A 19086-nucleotide genomic window follows, 5' to 3' on the forward strand; every position below is an offset into this window, starting at 1 on the left:
TCCTCCACCTCTTTGGAGAGAGGAGGCCTGAGCAAACACAGCTAATGAAGTCTTAACAAGCAGCCCCGGGTTAGCGCGAGCCCGCTAAATGCCACCGAGGCTCTTGGAATTGTGTCCAGCAGATTGGCTAAATCTCCTCGAAGCTTTCCTTTACAAGATAAAGTTGCATTAGCATATCTCTGTCTCACCATCTCAGAGGTAAAGTCCAGGATCTGGCAAGTAGTCACACTTGATGGGCTTTCTTTTTGCAGGGGGAGCACTTGATTCTGACAGACAGAATGGGTTTTAAATGGAACATATTAACTTTGGATCTTGATGTTATGGTAGATTTTATTCATTGGTCACAGAGTGGTTTTTTTAAGGCTTTGGTCTGGGGAGATATTTTCTCACAGCGTGCGACTCTGCGTTACAAACAGAGGACAAGTGGACTTTCTTGAGTAAATCATTATCTCAGCATAGAGCAGACCTCTCTTGCCCTCGTCTATCCTCCCTCCATCAGTCTCCCACACTGTGTCCACCTTACCCTCACTCCCTTTTTATTATGTGTCCTTTTTCACACATCTCAAATACCAGGGTTTATTATAGGGATAATATCACACCATCCATTGTGTGTACAAACATACACTCATACATGGACACACATACCTGGCTAGCCGAACTCTTGTTTCCTAATCAAAGGCAAACAGCCATTAACAGAGCTCCTTCCTTGTTATCTCACACCGGCGAGTCACTTAATCAATCTGTGTTCTCCTGATGCTCAGCCACCACCAAGCTTACTCTGGGTTATTTTATTCGTTCAGTGGGTCGAGGCTGTAAAAAAAAATTGCCTCACATGATAAAGACCTGGCCCCTTTCCAAACACAATACCACTAAAGTTAAACTCCAACACCACACCCCTGCCCCCGCACACAATGTTGCATTATGCTTGGATGGGAAAGCGGGAAGAAGATGCTTTTTTTTTTTTTTTTTTTTTTTACACTCTGCTTGAACTGTAAGACCACACATTGGCCTCCTAGCACACAAATTTAACAAGAACTATGTGTACGTGCGTGCCAGTCTGTGCACAGTGGAGAACAAAATGTCCATTCAAAAACACATCCCTCTTGTTGGTGAAATGAATATTGGGTTTCGAACAGATGTGCCGATCACATGTCGGGCTTCTCTTGCCTCGTTTCAGCAGAAAGTGCATGATTTTACATCCCGAGAATAGTCTGTGATAAGGATAATAATCATACTCACAACAATACAATATCAATTACACATCCTTTATGAGTTTAGTGAGGTGTTAGGTCTGTAAAAACAACGTTTTAACACCACAGACAGAGATTATTATGTGCACTTTATCAGTTACTCATTCTTAAGTTCACCTTGGGGTTAAATGTTTATTATTATTATCATCATTATTATTATTATTAAGTACATTATTTCAGTGTTATTTTTTAAGAAACAGTGTAGCCTCTGCAGCTAAATCCAATAGTTATAAGTTCTGCTCATGTAAGAGAAAGATTTAGTACTTGTGTGACATATTTTAGAGGGATTCTAGACCACTGGTGTAAGAAGTATTCAGATCCTATACTTGAGTTAAAGTATCAATACCAGACTACAAAAATATTCCATTACAAGCAAAACTATATTTGAGTAAAAAAAAGCTTAACTATTATTAGAAATATGTCTTTAGGATATCAAAAGTTAAAAAAAAAAGTCTGTACTGCATGTAGCAGAATGGCCCTTCAGTTATGTTTTTATCTATGTTTCATTACTAGATTTCCGTTATTTAATTCATTAATGTGTTAAAATATTATGTTATGTATAATGTTGTGGCAGGTGAAGCTAAGTTTATTGACCTTATATACTGTTGGGCAGTTTAATCTGTAGCAATGCATGGTACTTTATAAAGGCTCATCATATGTTTTGTATGCAAAATTTATTCTGTAAAAGAACATAGTAACTATAGCTGTCAGATAAATGTAGTGTAATAAAAAGAATAGCATTTTCTTCTTAAATGTAGTAGAGAAGAATTATAAAGTAGCAGAAAATGTATAGTACTTGAGTAAACGTACTTAGTTACATTCCACCACTGCAAATATCACAGCAGAAGTATACACAGTGTATATGAATCCATACAGTATGATCAGGTCTGTATAAATTTACTGCTGAGTATATTGTAGAAGTTTTATGGTCATTGCACAGAAGATAGAAATGCCATAAAGTTAATAAAGGCACACTATGCAGCCAGTCTCTATAAAGAAGTTATAAGAAAAATTAACTGACCATATCAGAAATGATAAAAAATTACCATTTAGTACAATAAGACTGCTGTCAACCCGCTGCAGAGATCCCCAGACACACTCTGTAAGCATGTTAACACTGATATGAGTTCTCTGCCAGTGTTTCAGTGTGTTGTGCTGCTTGGTCTCTGCCTCGCGCAATTACGCCTCCCGCGGAGCTCTATGCAAGCGTTAAACGAAACATTAGCACCTCATTTAAAAAATAAAACAGCTTTTCACAAGGACAGACAGCTCCCTGGGTAGTCTTATCATGCGCAAATTAGCCAATTTACCAAACTGGCCTCTCTCTCTCACACACACACACACACACACAGAGAAACAATCATCTGGAGCTAGACGAATCCTCGCTCTGCCTGGTGTGCATGTTACCATTGTTGTGACACTATCAAAGATTGTGAGTTAAAGGAAGTTAGAAGTTTAGACACGGAGTAAGATTGTAAAAATAATAGATTAACATTCTAGTGCGCCTTAGATACTTCATAGCGTATTTATATTTACTTTATTATGATGATGATGATGTTAAAATGATAGTTTTGCTATTTGGAATACATTTTTGGGGATTGATTATGGGGTTATTATAGTTTAGATGAGCTGATGGCTCCGCGCAGGATATAAATTAATACACACATTACCTACAGTCAGAAATTTAATATGAAATATTAATATTTTGGAATAAAAATCTATAACAGTCCTTATTTTTTCTCAGAATGTGACTGATTTGTAGTAATCATCAGCTGGAGATAAACTCATGCATCATCATTTTCTATATATCATCCACATCGTCGTTCCTGTATCCCGGAGTCACAGACACTGGCAAAACTACTATGATCATGAGCTATATATCAAAACATATTTTGGTTTAAAAAAAAAAAACTTGATTGACTCCTGAGAGGCACCGCCCCTGCCGCTCTGTGATTGGATGAGCGGCTCCGGGGGTGTAGCCTGCTTGGGTCTAGTATATATTGGCACCGCGTCGTCTCCTAGCCGATGATTTGTATGGGAACCAGGACTAAGGTGGGACGAGCCGACTGAATGTAGTCGCTGTGTTTTGAAGAAAGAAAGGAGGCCCACATTTCCCTGTTTGTAGCGATCGGACAGCAGCACTTGGGTTTTTTTCATCATCAGACTGGCTGAGGATACTGAAAGCAGTCTCCAGAAGAAGGTGGATTCTCCTCTCAGCCATCTTGACTGCTGCTCGCCGCCCTGAAGGCTGCTTTCTCCTCTCCTCCTCCTCCTCCTCCTGCTCAGCTGAAAGTAAACACGGCTTGCACATTGCTTGCAACTCCGTGCAAGATACTGAGAGAAGCGAGATGGGCTCGCTGCGCAAAATCTAACCGGACTGGAGGCAAAAGCAGGCGGCTGAGAGGATTTACGCGTTTGTACCAGAGCAGAAGAGGGGGACACGACGCGCCGGAGGGATGGAGTACGACCTGTTTGGGATTTACCTGCTTCTCTCACTCGCTCTCCTGCCCCGATCCAGCCGCACCACGGCCAAGGAGATCACGTGCCAGGAGATAGCCGTGCCCCTGTGTAAGGGGATCGGCTACAACTACACCTACATGCCCAACCAGTTTAACCACGACACGCAGGACGAGGCGGGACTGGAGGTGCACCAGTTCTGGCCTCTGGTTGAGATCCAGTGTTCACCGGACCTGAAGTTCTTCCTGTGCAGCATGTACACCCCGATCTGCCTGGAGGACTACAAAAAGCCTCTCCCGCCGTGCCGGAGCGTGTGTGAGAGAGCCCGGGCCGGCTGTGCGCCTCTTATGAGGCAGTATGGCTTTCCCTGGCCGGACAGGATGAAGTGTGACCTGCTGCCGGTGCAAGGCAACCCGGACACGCTGTGCATGGACTATAACAGGACCGACTCCACCACAGTTTCTCCCGTGCTCTCTAAACCCACGAACCATCCCGGCAAGGGTTACAATCCACCGAAAAATAAGCCCGGCCGACCCGGTGCGCCTGGGAAATACAAGCCGCCCGCCGCTCCGTGCGAGCCGGGCTGCAAGTGTTTGGAGCCCATGGTGCCGGTGAACACGGACCGTCACCCGCTTTACAACCGTGTCAAAACAGGACAGATCACCAACTGCGCCATGCCGTGCCACAACCCGTATTTTACGCACGACGAGAGAGCATTCACCGCCTTTTGGATAGGACTTTGGTCCGTGTTGTGCTTCGTGTCAACTTTTGCTACCGTCGCCACTTTCCTCATCGACATGGAGCGGTTCAAGTACCCAGAGAGACCCATCATCTTCCTCTCAGCTTGTTACATGTTTGTTTCGATCGGCTACATTGTCAGACTGATCGCCGGACACGAGAAGGTGGCCTGCAACCGGGAGTTCGACCTGGAGCACATCCACTACGAGACCACCGGCCCCGCACTCTGCACTGTGGTCTTCCTCCTTATTTACTTTTTCGGCATGGCCAGCTCGATCTGGTGGGTCATCCTGTCTCTGACTTGGTTCCTCGCAGCGGGGATGAAGTGGGGGAACGAGGCGATCGCCAGTTACTCGCAGTACTTCCACCTGGCCGCCTGGCTCATCCCCAGCATGAAGTCCATCGCGGTCTTGGCGCTGAGCTCTGTGGACGGGGACTCGGTGGCTGGCATCTGCTACGTGGGGAACCAGAACCTGGACAACCTGCGGGGCTTCGTTCTCGCCCCTTTGGTTATTTATTTATTCATAGGCACTATGTTCCTCCTGGCCGGATTTGTGTCCCTGTTCAGGATCCGCAGCGTCATCAAACAAGGTGGCACCAAGACTGACAAGCTGGAGAAGCTGATGATTAGAATAGGCATCTTCACAGTGCTCTACACCGTACCTGCCACAATCATAGTAGCCTGTTACTTTTATGAGCAGCACAACAGGCAGAGCTGGGAGATCACACACAATTGCTCCAACTGTTTACTGGAGCGGGACCGCAGGAGTCCGGACTATGCAGTTTTTATGTTAAAGTACTTTATGTGCCTTCTGGTGGGCATCACGTCTGGGGTGTGGATCTGGTCGGGAAAGACTTTGGACTCTTGGAGGACTTTTTGCACCAGGTGCTGTTGGGGCAGTAAAGGCACCAGTGGCTCCATGTACAGCGACGTGAGCACCGGACTGACGTGGAGGTCAGGCACGGCCAGCTCCGTGTCTTGCCCCAAGCAGATGCCATTGTCCCAGGTTTGAATGAGAAAACAAAAGCAGCTTATGAGGACTGCTAATTGTTTGGGAGATAACCCATCACTCCCTGTCTTAAGCAATTTGCATAGTAATGAACTGCTGCTGAGGTGTTCCCCTCCTTCCTCCCAAACATCCACACACACCTCTGTGGGGAGAACTGGTTGGAACAATGCACCTGGCATTCACACAGGTTAATTCCTCCCTGTTAAATGTATAAGAGGTACAGACTGAGGCTTTTGCGCAAACTGGGCATTACTTGTTGTAGGAAGAGAGACAATTTTGTTCCTAACTAGCTTCATACAAAGAGCATTTGGGTTTTTATTACCATTTTATCTACATAGTGCCAGATAACATTGTATAATGTCAATCACATCAAAGATGGTTTAAATTAAGCCTTAATAGTGCCCAAGTATTTTACGGGTCTTCATTTTGTAATTTCAAATGTATTTATATAAAGCTTATGTACAAATGTGTAAATTTGTGTATAAAAGAAAACTTTATAAGCTATTGTAAATTTGTACAAAGTGTAGATGTCTTTTTTGTGAGAAAGCAAAAAAGCAAATATGACCTCTATTTTGACAATAAAACATTTGATAAATCTCAAGACTTGTGTAACTTTGCAATGTTTTCCCATGTAGAGAGGGTGGGGGTGGTGGTGGTGGTGGTGGGTGGGGGTCTTGTGTGTTTCTTCCCAGCCTATGCAGGCATGTTTTTGTGGTTCCTTGCACCGTGTTGAGGATGGCAGCAGCAATAGCAGCTTTTGAGAGTCACGGCTAAAAAGGAAGCCCTTTTAACCATCAGAGACCGGTAATTAGAGGCAGGGGTTGAGTTGGAGCATCTCCATAATTGTTAAAGTCCTCTTCACATGCCTGCCGAAGCCCGCTTTCTTAATTTAGTAAAAAAGGGGGGACTGGGTGAATGGGGTATAAATGCAGGGAAGGGACCCTTTTCATCTGCAGAAACTTTGATCTTTCTTTTTTAACAGCCTAGAATAAAGGTGGTGTGTATTAGGAGTGTCTGTCTGATGTGCCAAGTTTCTCCTAAACGTCCCCATTTGGATGCTTTGATGGACGTCCTACAATTGAAAGAGCATTTTGGAACCCTCACTTTTTTTTGGAGGGGGTGGGGGGCTGGTTGTCAGAGCTGAAACCTGCCAGAGCCCCTGCGTCTTGTGTTTGGTTTTTTCGTCGGGCCTGAATTGAAACATCTCTCCCCTCAGCTCAAGCTGTGTCAGCGAGTGCAGGGGCCTTGACATGAATGATATTGAAATAGCAATGAAAGCCCCACAGGTGGTCTGTTCCACATGATCTCACATCTTAGGGCCCCCTAATCGAGGCATTTTTGCAACAAATGTATCTGGTGCAGTCCCAATTAACCCAATGCGCTGGCATAAGATGATACACTGTAACCCAGCCTAGAAATGCCTTTGATTTGCTGGTCAATGGTGACAGTTTGCTTTGTAGTCACTGCTTTGTTCCTTTACGCTCAGACTGTAGATGTAGAATCCAAAAGCCTCAGTTCAGTGTAGACATGCATCTGTAGGGACTGAACATCAGCCATATAAATCTTGTATCACTGGTGTGCAGTCACACAAAAATGTACTTTTCTCAAGATCAAAAGAGCATTTTTCTTCCGCATTGCTTTTCAGCAGTTCCGAGTAGTTCTAACATTTGTGTGAAGTTACTGAAGATTAAGTTTGGGAGTTATTGTTTAGGTGCATCTTTGAAATTAATCCATTAAAACTTTAAACATCACGCTGCTCTCTGCTTGGTAAAGACCTTAAGTGCAAGTTCATGGTCTGAATCATTTCTATCAGATAGTCACATTTTGCTCTCAGTCTTGCAGCTTGTTTTTCTTGTGTTTACCTCAAAAACCTCAGTCAGGCAGTCAGCTCCAGCTCTGACTGTACAGCCTCATGGAAGTGACATGAATGTGCAGCACCACCTACTGGTGAAAGCAGCAATGCACATCTCCACACTGAATTCTGAGCGTTGACATTAAGTTTGCCTCTCCACTCACACCAAAACCTGACATTCACTGCTGAACACACAGTCCTAACTACCTGCTGGCTCCATGAACCAACTGTCCAGGCACTTAAAAAAGCATGTCCTGGCTTGGCTGTTACACACACACTGTAATTATCAGGGAACAGCCCATTTCCTCCACAGCGGTCACCAACCCATATAGGTGCAGTTTACAGGAGAAAGTATGAGTGGTGCTGGGAGTTTTGTTAAGAGATGCTTCACACAGACTGGGCAGGGCTCTCACAATGGCTGTGTATTAGCTGGTAATAGTCCAGGTCAAGTCTGAATTTATGGGGTTGTTTTTTTTTATGGGGGGGTATGTTACAGACACACATCTGATCTTGTCAGGGCTTTTTTGTGTGTTCTCTAAGGCCACATTATAAACATGCAGGTATTTCTGGCCAGCATACAGCAACAAAAGCAGAACCTGTGCAGCAATTCAAGAAACAACCGCTCACGCAGCCTCTCTGATTGAATTGTCTTCTTACCCGATCGCTCTCCGCAGCCAGGTGTTAAAGCCTTATTTTAGGGGCCAGGAGGAGCATTCTGACATTGCTGCCCATCAAATATTAATGGCAGCGTTTGATGAGAGGCAGACACAGAGGAGAGTGGAGGGGTGATAGGCAGGCCATGCTTTTTTATTATTATTGATCCTTCTGATACACCTGGGTAAAGGGTTTTTTTATCTCTTAATGCATGAGAGGAGATTTTGCAGCTGTAGACAGCATGTTGTGATTTTTATTAGCTGTTTTTCTAAACATTAAGACAGACAACTATATCATATATACATACATACATATATATATATATATATATATATATATATATATATATATATATATATATATATATATATATATAGTATCTTTAATTGGGACTGCAGTGTAGAAACAGCATCTAGCCCATTACTAGACTGAAATCTTATCTGTTTTTTGTTTTTGGTGTTGTTGTTTTTCTTTTTTCAGTAGACCTAAATTTGGTGTACATAAGTCTTTTGGATGACAACATAAATTATAAAAACATGATTAAACAATGATATTAAGAATAAAAAATGCAAAAAAGTCTAATTATATGTTGGTTTTACACTGTTTTACACTCTCTACTACATGTATGTAAATCAAAATCGGCCTAAATATTTGAAATATGACATTTACAACATGCAAACCATCACTCAGTTACTATAATTTCTCTTTATTTTCTAGATTTCATTTGTCAATGGAAAAAGAACAATAGCAGTAAAAGCCCCAGAGTTTCCGTGGGTGTATTCTCCAAACTTAAAGCATAACAGTGACCTCGGGGTTTGTGTGACCCATTTAGATTAATGTTGAAGCTCCTGACCTCCAGCTCAGGCACAATATTCCCAGCTGGCCATTTGAGACACCAGATGTTGGAAAATAGAGGGGCTCTGCATCCTGAGTTCTGTCAGGCTGCGTGGTAATAGTTTCTAAGGGACATGAACGTCATCGAAGCTAAAGTTAAAAGGTGAGTTTAGAAACGTGATTTAAGTCAGTTCCTTTTGTTATTCTGAAGGTAATGATCCTGGATTTAAACAGATCTAGTCTATTTTAGTAAAAGTTTAATTCAAAGGTCAAATTAATATTTTGTCAGTTATGCTTTTTTAACTGTGCTTCTTTAACAAAGTGTGTCACTTTGGGGTTAGTACTATGACTGAGTCTAACAAAGATATCAGCATAAATGGCCGACTCCCCATTGGCACAGTAACAATGCCTCTGTGGTTTAGTAGTCCTTACAGTGCACCCCTGCTGCCTCTTCCAATCCCGGGACCCCCCACCTCCACACACACACGCACACACACACACACATACACACACACACACACACACTAGCAGAACACTGTGTTCCCTCACTCCTACACTCCCTACACTGACTGACTGACATGTACACAAAAGGAAAACTTCTTTCATCTGAAGCGCTGAGTGTTTTTCCAGATTGGTGATGTCTAAAAGAGGGACTACAGGGATCTCTGTTTATAGGAGGATGTAATGCAAACTGTAACTTCAGTTCTCATGAAAGATAATAGCAACCTGCAGTGTGCAATATTTTAGTATATGCCAAGTGAAATGAAATTAATTTATCATTTCACCAAACCTTTGGTATTTTTCAAAGTAAATTATTACCTATGCAAAAACAATATCACTTATTAATACAAATGGCCATTAGTTAGTTATCTGCAGCCTCAATAGGTTACCTGCTGCGGAATGACAGCAGGAGGACAACATGTAAAAAAAATAGACACCAACAAATTGACAGCTATTTTTTATACATGCTTTAATTTTACATTGTCCACAAACATTTTAAAAACATTTGAAAGTATTGCTTAAAGTCACATGATATGGTATCAGGGGTATCATTTATAGATGTGTATTATTATGCAAGACAAAGCATATATTTAATCTATATACTCATATATCACACACATCCACATCCAATCCAACTAATCTGATAAAGTAGAATAGCCCACTATATCAAAACTCATTTATTTAGCTTAAGACATTTTTTCCCCATGTGAAACTGTGCCACACTTCACATGTTCAAAAATGAAACTTTATTAAGTGTAGTTCCCACTTCTGTCCACTTGATGGGGCCATTAACCAGATGTTGCCTTTTCTTTCTGAGATGGACATGGACAACATAAAGTATGTTGTTTGTACTAAGTTTGGAAAAAACATTCTTAAATTGTAGCTTCTGAGTTTATTATTAGTCTCTTTATAATCCACAATAAAAAAGTTTTACTAAACCAGTATGTTAAATTCTCTAACACTGTGTGCAGATAGTCTCTATAAATAGAGGTCCAAGATGTGCTGAACATCTATTTTGGGAGATGGATGACAGGATATGAGGTTAGGTGTGACAATTTTGCAAAGGAAACGCTGTGAAATTCCACACAGGCTGTTTACAGAGATGATATCAAACCCTGCACACCACACACACACACACAGACCAGTATATAAAATTACATATTCTGCATATAGTTTTAATATTTAAAAAATGTTCTTCGCGTTGTATTTATTGTGTTATCGTGAGTTACTGGCCACTTGTGTCCAGGTTTGGATCCATCTTCATTGTTTCTCGTGTGTTACTACAGTTCTACCATGTGGCCCTGAGTTGGACCTTCATGCGGTAAGGTTTGGGAGACAGAGTGACCCCATAGACAGGTGTGTAGTCTGGCTGTCCTGCGTCCTCAGGCCAAACGAACTGGAAATTCCTCAGAAGAGTCACCATAATGAGAAAGAGCTCCATACGGGCCAGACCCTCTCCAAGACACATGCGAGAACCTGAGATATTTTGTATCAGTAAGTCATGTACAACTCTTAGAATACAAGATAGACATGAACACTAGAGCTTGAGCTTTAATACCTGCAGAGAAAGGCATGAAGGCCTCTGGTTTATCAAACTCTCCCTGGTCATTCAGGAAGTTCTCAGGGTTGAATTCATGAGGGGATTTCCACTGTCCCTCCTCATTCAGCACTGAATTCAGGTTTTGGATAATCAGTGTTCCCTGAGGAGAAAATGGGACAACAATCAACTGGCTTTCAGTCCATGTTTTTGCGACATTGCACTTGACCATGTCCAAAGTTTTTCACATGGCATCGCCTGGAAACAGTAAAATGTTCCAAAGAAACTATCATCATGTTTCTTACCCTTGGTAAAGAATATCCCATGAGCTCTGTGTCTTTAGTTGTACAGTGGTAGACGCTGAGAGGAACAGTGTTGGCTATCCTCTGGACTTCATGGATCACAGCCTGGATTCAAAGAGATTAGACACCATGTTCTTGTACATTCTCTGACTGTGAAAAAAAAATTCAGGATCTCCAGAAGCTAAACCACAAAACACAAGAAGACCACTAAAGTTTTAATATGAGAGGTGGCTATGGAGATGCTGAAAATTTCCATTTCTTGACAACAACAAAGCAAGAAACCAGGCCATTAAGTTTAGTTAAGAGCTGTACACAATCTCCAAATCCAATGAAGGATTTTAATCATTTTACCAAGGCCTCTGATATAAGCAAACCTAATGCAATGAGTGAATGAGGCCTATCTGTAGCAGAGTTTGTGTTATACTACTAAATATATAATTCCAAATATGCTACTCAGATTCATATCTGCATGTGCAATATCAAAACAAAACCATTCTGAGATGTCTAACAATGTACCTGCGTGTAAGGCATGTTGTGTCTGTCATCATAACTGGCATGATCCTTCTTTTCCAATACCTGGTCTATCTCCCGCTGACATCGCTCTGACAGAGTTTAAGAACAACATATCAAAATGTCAAATAATTAGTGCCCTGAATATGAAAAAGTCTGAGAACCCCCCTTTTAACCACTTAATGAAGCTAGCACAGCTAATCTTTCAAATGCACTTCTAAAGTGGTATACAAAGGCTGTTTTCTATTGCTGCTGATTAAAATCTGGTACAAACTAAAAATGTGATTGATTATGACTTCCAATTCCAAAAGAGACAGCATGCTATGTATCACTGGATCCAATATAGGACACCTGGTAATTTCTACAGGACCTAAATACAGTCTTTCAAGTCTTTTGTATAGTTCTGCCATGAACATCCTTTTCTTCTACCATTGGAACAGTGGTTTCAAAACTGTATGCACTTTAATTAACAACTGTAGTTATATTTCACTGCCACTCTTAATTGCAGAATTTCTGATATTTCTGAGCTGATGTTGTTATCTTCTAAACAAGTTGTGACTCACCATAGCCCAGGGTCCATTAGCTATCTTGGAGTTTTCTTTAAAGCACTGAACAACCACTTTGATGAAGTCGTCATCATAGTCATAACGTGTACCAAACAGAATCTGGCAGATGATGTTGGAAGCCGCATTATGAAACATAACTTGAGGACTCAAGGTTTTACCTGTGAAAGATGTAACAATAACACAAATCCAATACAGCATAGTGCAATTCAAACCATTGTAACAGAGCATTATGTGATAAAATATGTTTTAAACCTGCTTACTAAATGAGAAGTCATGGTGAGTGGACCCACAGATGGCATACCAATGCTCTTTTCCAGTGTTTCTATTGTGTACTGTATCTCTCCCAGAATCCTCTGCTCCATGGACTGTTTCCCCAGACCAAAATTCCTCATGGTCATCAGAGCGAAGCGACGGTGCTCCTTCCAACTAGAGCCGTAGTCTGCCAGAACTACTCCTATAACATGTAGCATATGATACTTTATCAAATGGAACTATACTATATCTATTGTCTTTACATCCTCTGTTTATGACACCTTATTTCAGTTGTACCGTTCTGGGTGAGGTGAGTGACAAAGATGTCCTGGGGTCGTCCAGCAAAATCAGCAGCCTTGGTGATCATAGCCTCTTTCATTGCCTGCACCCCATTGATGACTATGGCTGGTTTGGTCCAATGAACAGAGTGTAGACGTTTTCATAGCACTTCCTCAGCTAGGGTAGAGCAAAGTAAGATGCTCTTAAAGTGATCATGAATCAGTGAGTAGTCAAAATGCATAATGCAATAGCTTTGCTTTTAATTCACACCCAAGAAGAAGATTTTCCGAGCCTCCTTCTTATTGCAGGACTGAAACTCTTGAACAGTTATGTTACTCCCAGCTCACAGCTGCAATCCACCTTGAAACTATGCATGTGTTCAGCAGGTTAAGGAGTTTTTAAAATAAGGCTATGCAATTCTATACAGACAGCTATAAATCTGCTCTTAAAGTAGAAACAGTGTGGGGATGATTTGCTTCCAATAACCAATCGTTTACAACTGCTTTGTATATATATATGTATATAGGATTGTCCGTCTTGTAGAACAGATGTCCTATTTCAGTGTTTTTCCTACCCTCTCAAAGTCCTTCATGGGGTTGTCTAGGCTGAGGTCCAACAGGTTCCCCAGGAATGGCAGTGGAGGAGGTCCTGGAGGAAAGTTCTCTGGTCTCTGACATTTGAGACAGAGGATGAAGACAAAAATACAGAGCCATAGTAGGATGAAAGAAATGAACATGGTGAATGGATTAGGCTGATCTGAAGAGGCTAGCTGTTTGACTGGCTTTTAAAAAAGTGGTAAAAGCTAGAAGAAGCCCTGCTTCTTGTAGCTGTTGAAATGTAAATGAGCAGGCAACAGTTCAGACACGTGGGAAGACACAACTGAGCAAGTTCTGACAAGCTTTGATTACGTAACAAAATAAGCATGCTTTATTTCTTTGCATTCCACTTTACCTGCAGTAACCTGCACAGTGCCTAAAAAACCTGTCATATTCATGTGGCTGTGAATGCTAAGGGCGGACTTTGACAACTGTCAATGGTCAGACTGGCCTAATTTGCTTGACAAGGGCACATAAATTTGTGTGTTGTGTTTTGTATGTGTTGGTGGGGCCTAGTAGGGGCCCACAACTCATTTTTACCTCTGGGCCTCTTAACAGGTTAAGCTGGTCCTGCTTGTCACTCTGACCAGTAAATTTGCATTTCAAAAACAGATATTAGCACCATTCAAAACCTCTCAGTAATATCACACTGATTTATTGCTGTGGCTGATAAAGTATTACTCCTGATGGACTAAAATGAATGAAGAAGAAAGAATAATAATTAATAACAATAACAATAATAACAATAACAATAACAATAATAATAATAATAATAATAATAATAATAAGTGAAGGGACACTGCCCTTCTTGTAGTCAGTAGAGACTTGGCACAATAATGTTTAGTAAATCTACAGTTTGAAAATTCAGGCAAATTGAATAAAAAATTGAAATGAATCTAGTAAAGACACCTTATCCACTAGTTTTATTATAAGAAAAAAGTGTCACAACCACATGTTATGAAGATACAAATATTCACATTTGAAAAAAGTCAAAATACCAGACAGCAGCTGGGAAGATTTCAAGTGTTGGATTCATCATATTGCAGCATTTCATATTTTGTGTCACTGGAGGGCAGCATGATTTCAAAGTATCAGTGAAACATCTACAGCACAATGGACTGGACCAAACTGATCTTGCAAAAAGACATTGTGTCAGTACTGTAAAGTGCTTTGAAAGTGTACATTATCTTAATATCATAATAGTTTATAACATGAAAAACACTGTTGAACAGCCATCACTGTTGAACATTGTAAGATCACTTCACATTAGAGAGTCAATGGGTAAAATACACACAAAAAAAATAGGTTTAAAAAACCAAAAAGATTTTTCACTCTAAAAAAAACAAATGATTCTATATATAATTGAGTGTATTAAACTGTACAGGCACAGTAATTTATTTGATATTTTATTGGAAAACTTTAAGTCCAAGATATGATAAAATTAGATATAGTTGTTTTAATCAAATGTGTATGTATAATACAGATTATACATATATATATTAAAAGGTATTACAACAAAAACTGTCTTTCACAAAATATATAATTTACAATAAGAATTCATATGTGGTTATGTTTTCATTTTAGCATTTTAACAATTTAAGTTTAACAGACAGTAAAGCACTGATGAAAACAAGGGTAAGTAAGTCCACCTTTGGTGAATTGTATGTCCTTTCTCCCCAAGTCAAACTTTTACACACTCAACACTTGGGCATATGATGTGGTTTTATGAAAACCCCCTGTGGTCACCCCTATGACAGTCAGAGTGCAGCTCTCTGTAGAAAGGTGAGATATGAGGCCAGAAGCTTTTGTTGTCACCTTCAAAGAGACCACAAGAGGAGGAAGATCAAGAGCTATCTGTTTACACAGAGACTGGCCCTTCAGCTATAGAGCAGCAGATGCAACGGTGATGCCGCTGATTTACTGCGGGAGTCTCACAACCATCAGTATAAAGTCATTCTATTATTTCAAGAAACTTGGTTGACAGGTTATGCTGCTGTCAAAAACCTGAACACATTTCAGCGAAGGTTATTATATTGTGTATGACTGACATGTGTCACAGTGGGAAGTGGTGTCTTCTGACCCACATTAATCTGAGCTTTGATCAAGGTGAAACCAAAGCCACATCAAGCCGAGTGCAGATATCCTGAAGGGCAACAGGAAACACTGCTCCTTTGCAGAGCTCTGCTGCGCTCTATTTCTAGTGACAGTATATGTTGAGGCTTGTATTCCTCCTAAGCTCTGCTAGGCCCTGAAATAGAGTGACAAGCTGTCTCCATAAATATAGAGCCCCTATGGGGGAACATAATTGCTTTGTGAGCCTATGTCGGCTTTAGGGGCCTTCATAGTGTCCTTCACTTCTGATGGAGGGGTCCTATTTCATTCTATGAGCTTGATAACATCACCTTAGCAATATTACTGCCTTTCATTTCAACCTGACCCTCCTAGTCCAAAAGGTCATACAAACACAGGCCCCAGAGGCTACCCATGTCCACTTTGACCCCAGTGACCCACACACAATGGAGGAGTTTGATGGTGGTATCATATAGAATGGCTGTGGTGGGGGTTAAGGGGTTGTATATGTGGGATAGGTCAAGGCCTGCCTTTGTTTATGGACAGTGTGTCAACGGAGGTGGGGGTAAAGCCAACACAGCAAGAAACAGGTGGGTTGCACTCTTTTAGATTTTCTCAAGGTTGAGGTTTGCCCAAGGACGCTAAAGGCTAATGTGTCCTTTCGTTCCTGACTTGTTTTGTTAAGAGAGTTTCTTTTCACTTCTTGAATTCCTGTCACTTTGCATCACAGGGGTAAAAAATGCACGCTCTTCAAAGGCAATGTGATCTGATGGCGTGACAAAATCAAAGTAAATATGCTTACCCCTCATGATTCTGCAGCATCTAGTGAATGTATTGCTGGCTTGGATTCTCCTTAACTGACAGTGCAGTCTGCATTGTAAAATGAGGTAGAGAGCACTGCATGGCTCCAACAGTTGTTCCCACTGTCTAACCCTTGGGGTATCTCTTTCTCATATGGCTCTCATATCTATTTACCCCAGTCTTATGTTCCAAAATAACCCAGAAATAAAGCAACCCAACCTTCTAGAGTCATACCCACTCAGATCTTTTCTCCTGCCCTTCATCATTGGTCTGGAGCTCTGCACCGCTACCTAATTCAACCAGCGTGTACTGACCCACCCTCCTGGTGCAGACTGCTGTTGCTGTGGAAACATCCCCGGTGGGCCCTGCTAACACCCCAGGGAGCAACCCAAGGTCCCGTCTGGGCGGAGGCGGTGGCTTGAGTCTGCTGCGTTTACTAACACGAATGGATCTGGGTGTGCCCACGGGCTCTGGGGGACAGAGAGCCAGCTCACTGCCATCCCTCTCCAAAGCCTCCTCTTGGGAAGCGGAGCAGCCGTTGTTTCCATTGGTGTTGCAGCCCAGAGGTCCTGGAGAATGAGGTAGAGAGGAGCGCTCCAGAGAGGGTGCCTCCTGACCTAGAGCAAATGTTCCCTTTCCGCAAGAACCCTTGCTGCCTCGCCTCTTCCGGAAACTCCCTGTTTGAGCAGCCTCTGCCTCTGGATCCTGTTGAGTCAGGGAGGCATTTGGATCTATACCCCTGGAGGCTTCCCCAGCTGAAAGGAAACTTTGCTCCTCATATATCTTCTCCACTATCATCTTCCTCTTGCCCTTCTGCCTCACAGAGCGCTTGATGGCACAGATGAAATCCAGCACATTTAGAAAAAGGGACAGAGCAGCTGCACCGAGCATGAAGTTGAGCATTACAGTCTTCTCAGTGGGCCTGGAGATGTAGCAGTCCACCTGAGTAGTGCATGGAGGGTGCTGGCACAGGAACCTCCTGGGGATGTAGAAACCAAACAAATAGTAGTGAGCTGCCCCAAACCCTGCCTCCAGCAATGTCCTGAACATCAAATGGAGGATGTAGGCTCCTGTGAAGCATCGTGCCCACCCTCGGTCAGCCCCTAGAGCCATCTTGTTTACGGACGTCTTGCTGAACATCTCCTGGTGAATCTTGTACAACTGCATAGTTTTGATTGGACCTGAGGAGCTCAGGTCCATGTTGAGCCCATTTGAGACCTTATGAACCACATAGATGATAAAGATGATGTAAGGGAGACATAAGGTAATGAGCTGCACTAGCCAGAAGCGAAAGAGAGAGATGGGGGAAAATAGATCATAGCATACGTTGGCACAGCCAGGCTGAATGGTGTTACATACAAATCGCTCTTGCTCATCCTGGTAGAGAGGATAACCAGCAAAAAGAAGGATCAGGACACGGAGGAAGATCATCACAATGAGCCACACCTTTCCTGAAATATAAGCACATTGGAATTAAAAGTGTGCTGAGTTGACAGTGTGTGGTGTAGCAAATATTGCAGACTTTGCAAAGAACTCAAGGCCTGAGAAATCAGCAAAAAATGACTGTCTGATATTTCACCTTGAAGTTTATAGATTTGTAGAAAAGCATGATAAGAATATTCTTTAAACATGTACTTAAGACTGACACCAATGAATCTCTTTTGTCATTCAAGTCAACTCACCCATCAAGGTGATGCTGTGATTGACAGAGATAAAGATAACCTCGGAGGCAGTTGAGCCCGCCATGCTTGCTGTGCTCAAGGTCCTCCAATATCTTCCAGTCCTAAATCCTTAAGCCAGAACCCCACTCTCTGTCCTGTCGCCTCTGTTCTTCTCCTGTGTCCACCTCTACCCTGCCAAGGGCCACAGCAGCTTCCAGTAGCACAATAACCTCCAGGTTGACACAAAGTCTCCAACTGCAGTCTGACGCTCCAGTCTTCATCTATGAGGAGCATGTGCCAGATCCCGGTGGGCAAAATCCAATCTGATCCATTTGAGTCACCTAAATCTCTGGAAGACTGTGAGGGATATCTAGTATATACTCCCGTCTTACCTCCCCCTCTGTCCCTTGCAGACAACTGTCTGTCCTCAGACAACAGAAGACGGGAGCGAGCCCCATTGTGGGTCTATTCTTAACACACTTCCAAAGGCACGTTGCTGTCCTGGCATTGCGGAGATATTTTGGTGCTGTTGGTCATCCTTACAGGAGAACAACAAGCCTCCTGGCTTACTCATTCAAATTGCTGTATTAAGTTCTCAAGCACAAAGACAAGCATTTTCAAACTAGCAACACCATAAAAAATACAAGCCCTTCCTTTTGCATCTTTCAGTGATAAATCATTACTTGTAGACATGCAGACAGTGGATGAGCCCTCATGAAAAGATAAATAAGTTGTAAACTGCATTTTCCCACAACTGATGCCAGTTTATGACTGATAAGGAGCTATTGTATAGTCATTTAATGTGTGTGAGAACTAAAACAATTTAATCATTAATCTGATTTACAATTTTAATTTCTAATTAGATGAGATCAATTCTAAATGGGTTCTGTAATATACTAGTCCACATCATATAGAGAAGATTTCGATTCTGCAGGGGACAAATCAGATCCTTCCTTACATGCTGCATCCACATGGCTAAAAGGTAGCTTGGCTCATAATCACTACAGATCAATGGTCATTAGCACTTCAATACTGGCTCACAGTAAAATTCCCACGACTCATTAAAAGGTATTACAAGGGTGGGATAGGGAATATAGTTGAAAATAAATAGTGAGTGAATATGAATTTTTGACAAGGTAACATAGGATAGAGAAGAATTTACACATCTAATACATTTACACTGTAGAACTGATATAGCAGGGCAGTAGAGTGTTTG

At 41.9% G+C, this 19086-nt stretch overlaps 3 protein-coding genes across 4 annotated transcripts; 1 reads left to right on the forward strand and 2 right to left on the reverse strand.

The window, feature by feature from the left end:
- The first annotated feature begins 3266 nt into the window (after positions 1-3266).
- fzd8a (frizzled class receptor 8a) lies at positions 3267-6056 on the forward strand. The gene has a single exon (XM_042399954.1). The coding sequence runs from the start codon at positions 3707-3709 to the stop codon at positions 5456-5458; it is 1752 nt and encodes a 583-aa protein (XP_042255888.1). The 5' UTR covers positions 3267-3706; the 3' UTR covers positions 5459-6056.
- Positions 6057-9790: 3734 nt separating this feature from the next.
- LOC121888453 (cytochrome P450 2D3-like) lies at positions 9791-13620 on the reverse strand. Its single transcript, XM_042399956.1, is given in 8 exon segments — positions 9791-10772; positions 10855-10996; positions 11139-11240; positions 12209-12369; positions 12513-12665; positions 12761-12877; positions 12880-12919; positions 13317-13620. Coding segments are annotated over 8 exon segments (1065 nt in total). The 5' UTR covers positions 13479-13620; the 3' UTR covers positions 9791-10584.
- On the reverse strand, positions 13329-17764 carry LOC121888452 (gap junction delta-4 protein). 2 transcript variants are annotated; one of them, XR_006093244.1, is made up of 2 exons: positions 16211-17764; positions 13329-13412 (listed from the first exon to the last, which is right to left on the reverse strand). XR_006093244.1 is itself a non-coding variant. In XM_042399955.1 (2 exons), exons 1-2 carry the CDS (start codon positions 17638-17640, stop codon positions 16438-16440), a joined length of 1095 nt encoding a protein of 364 aa, XP_042255889.1. In that variant the 5' UTR covers positions 17641-17764; the 3' UTR covers positions 15852-16437. The 2 variants fall into 2 exon arrangements, 1 of the variants encoding a protein (XP_042255889.1); XM_042399955.1 differs by lacking the exon at positions 13329-13412 and having other exon boundaries at positions 15852-17427; positions 17536-17764.
- Between the last annotated feature and the right edge of the window lie 1322 nt (positions 17765-19086).

This window comes from Thunnus maccoyii, chromosome 21 (assembly GCF_910596095.1).
Source record: "Thunnus maccoyii chromosome 21, fThuMac1.1, whole genome shotgun sequence".
Lineage (NCBI taxonomy): Eukaryota > Metazoa > Chordata > Actinopteri > Scombriformes > Scombridae > Thunnus > Thunnus maccoyii.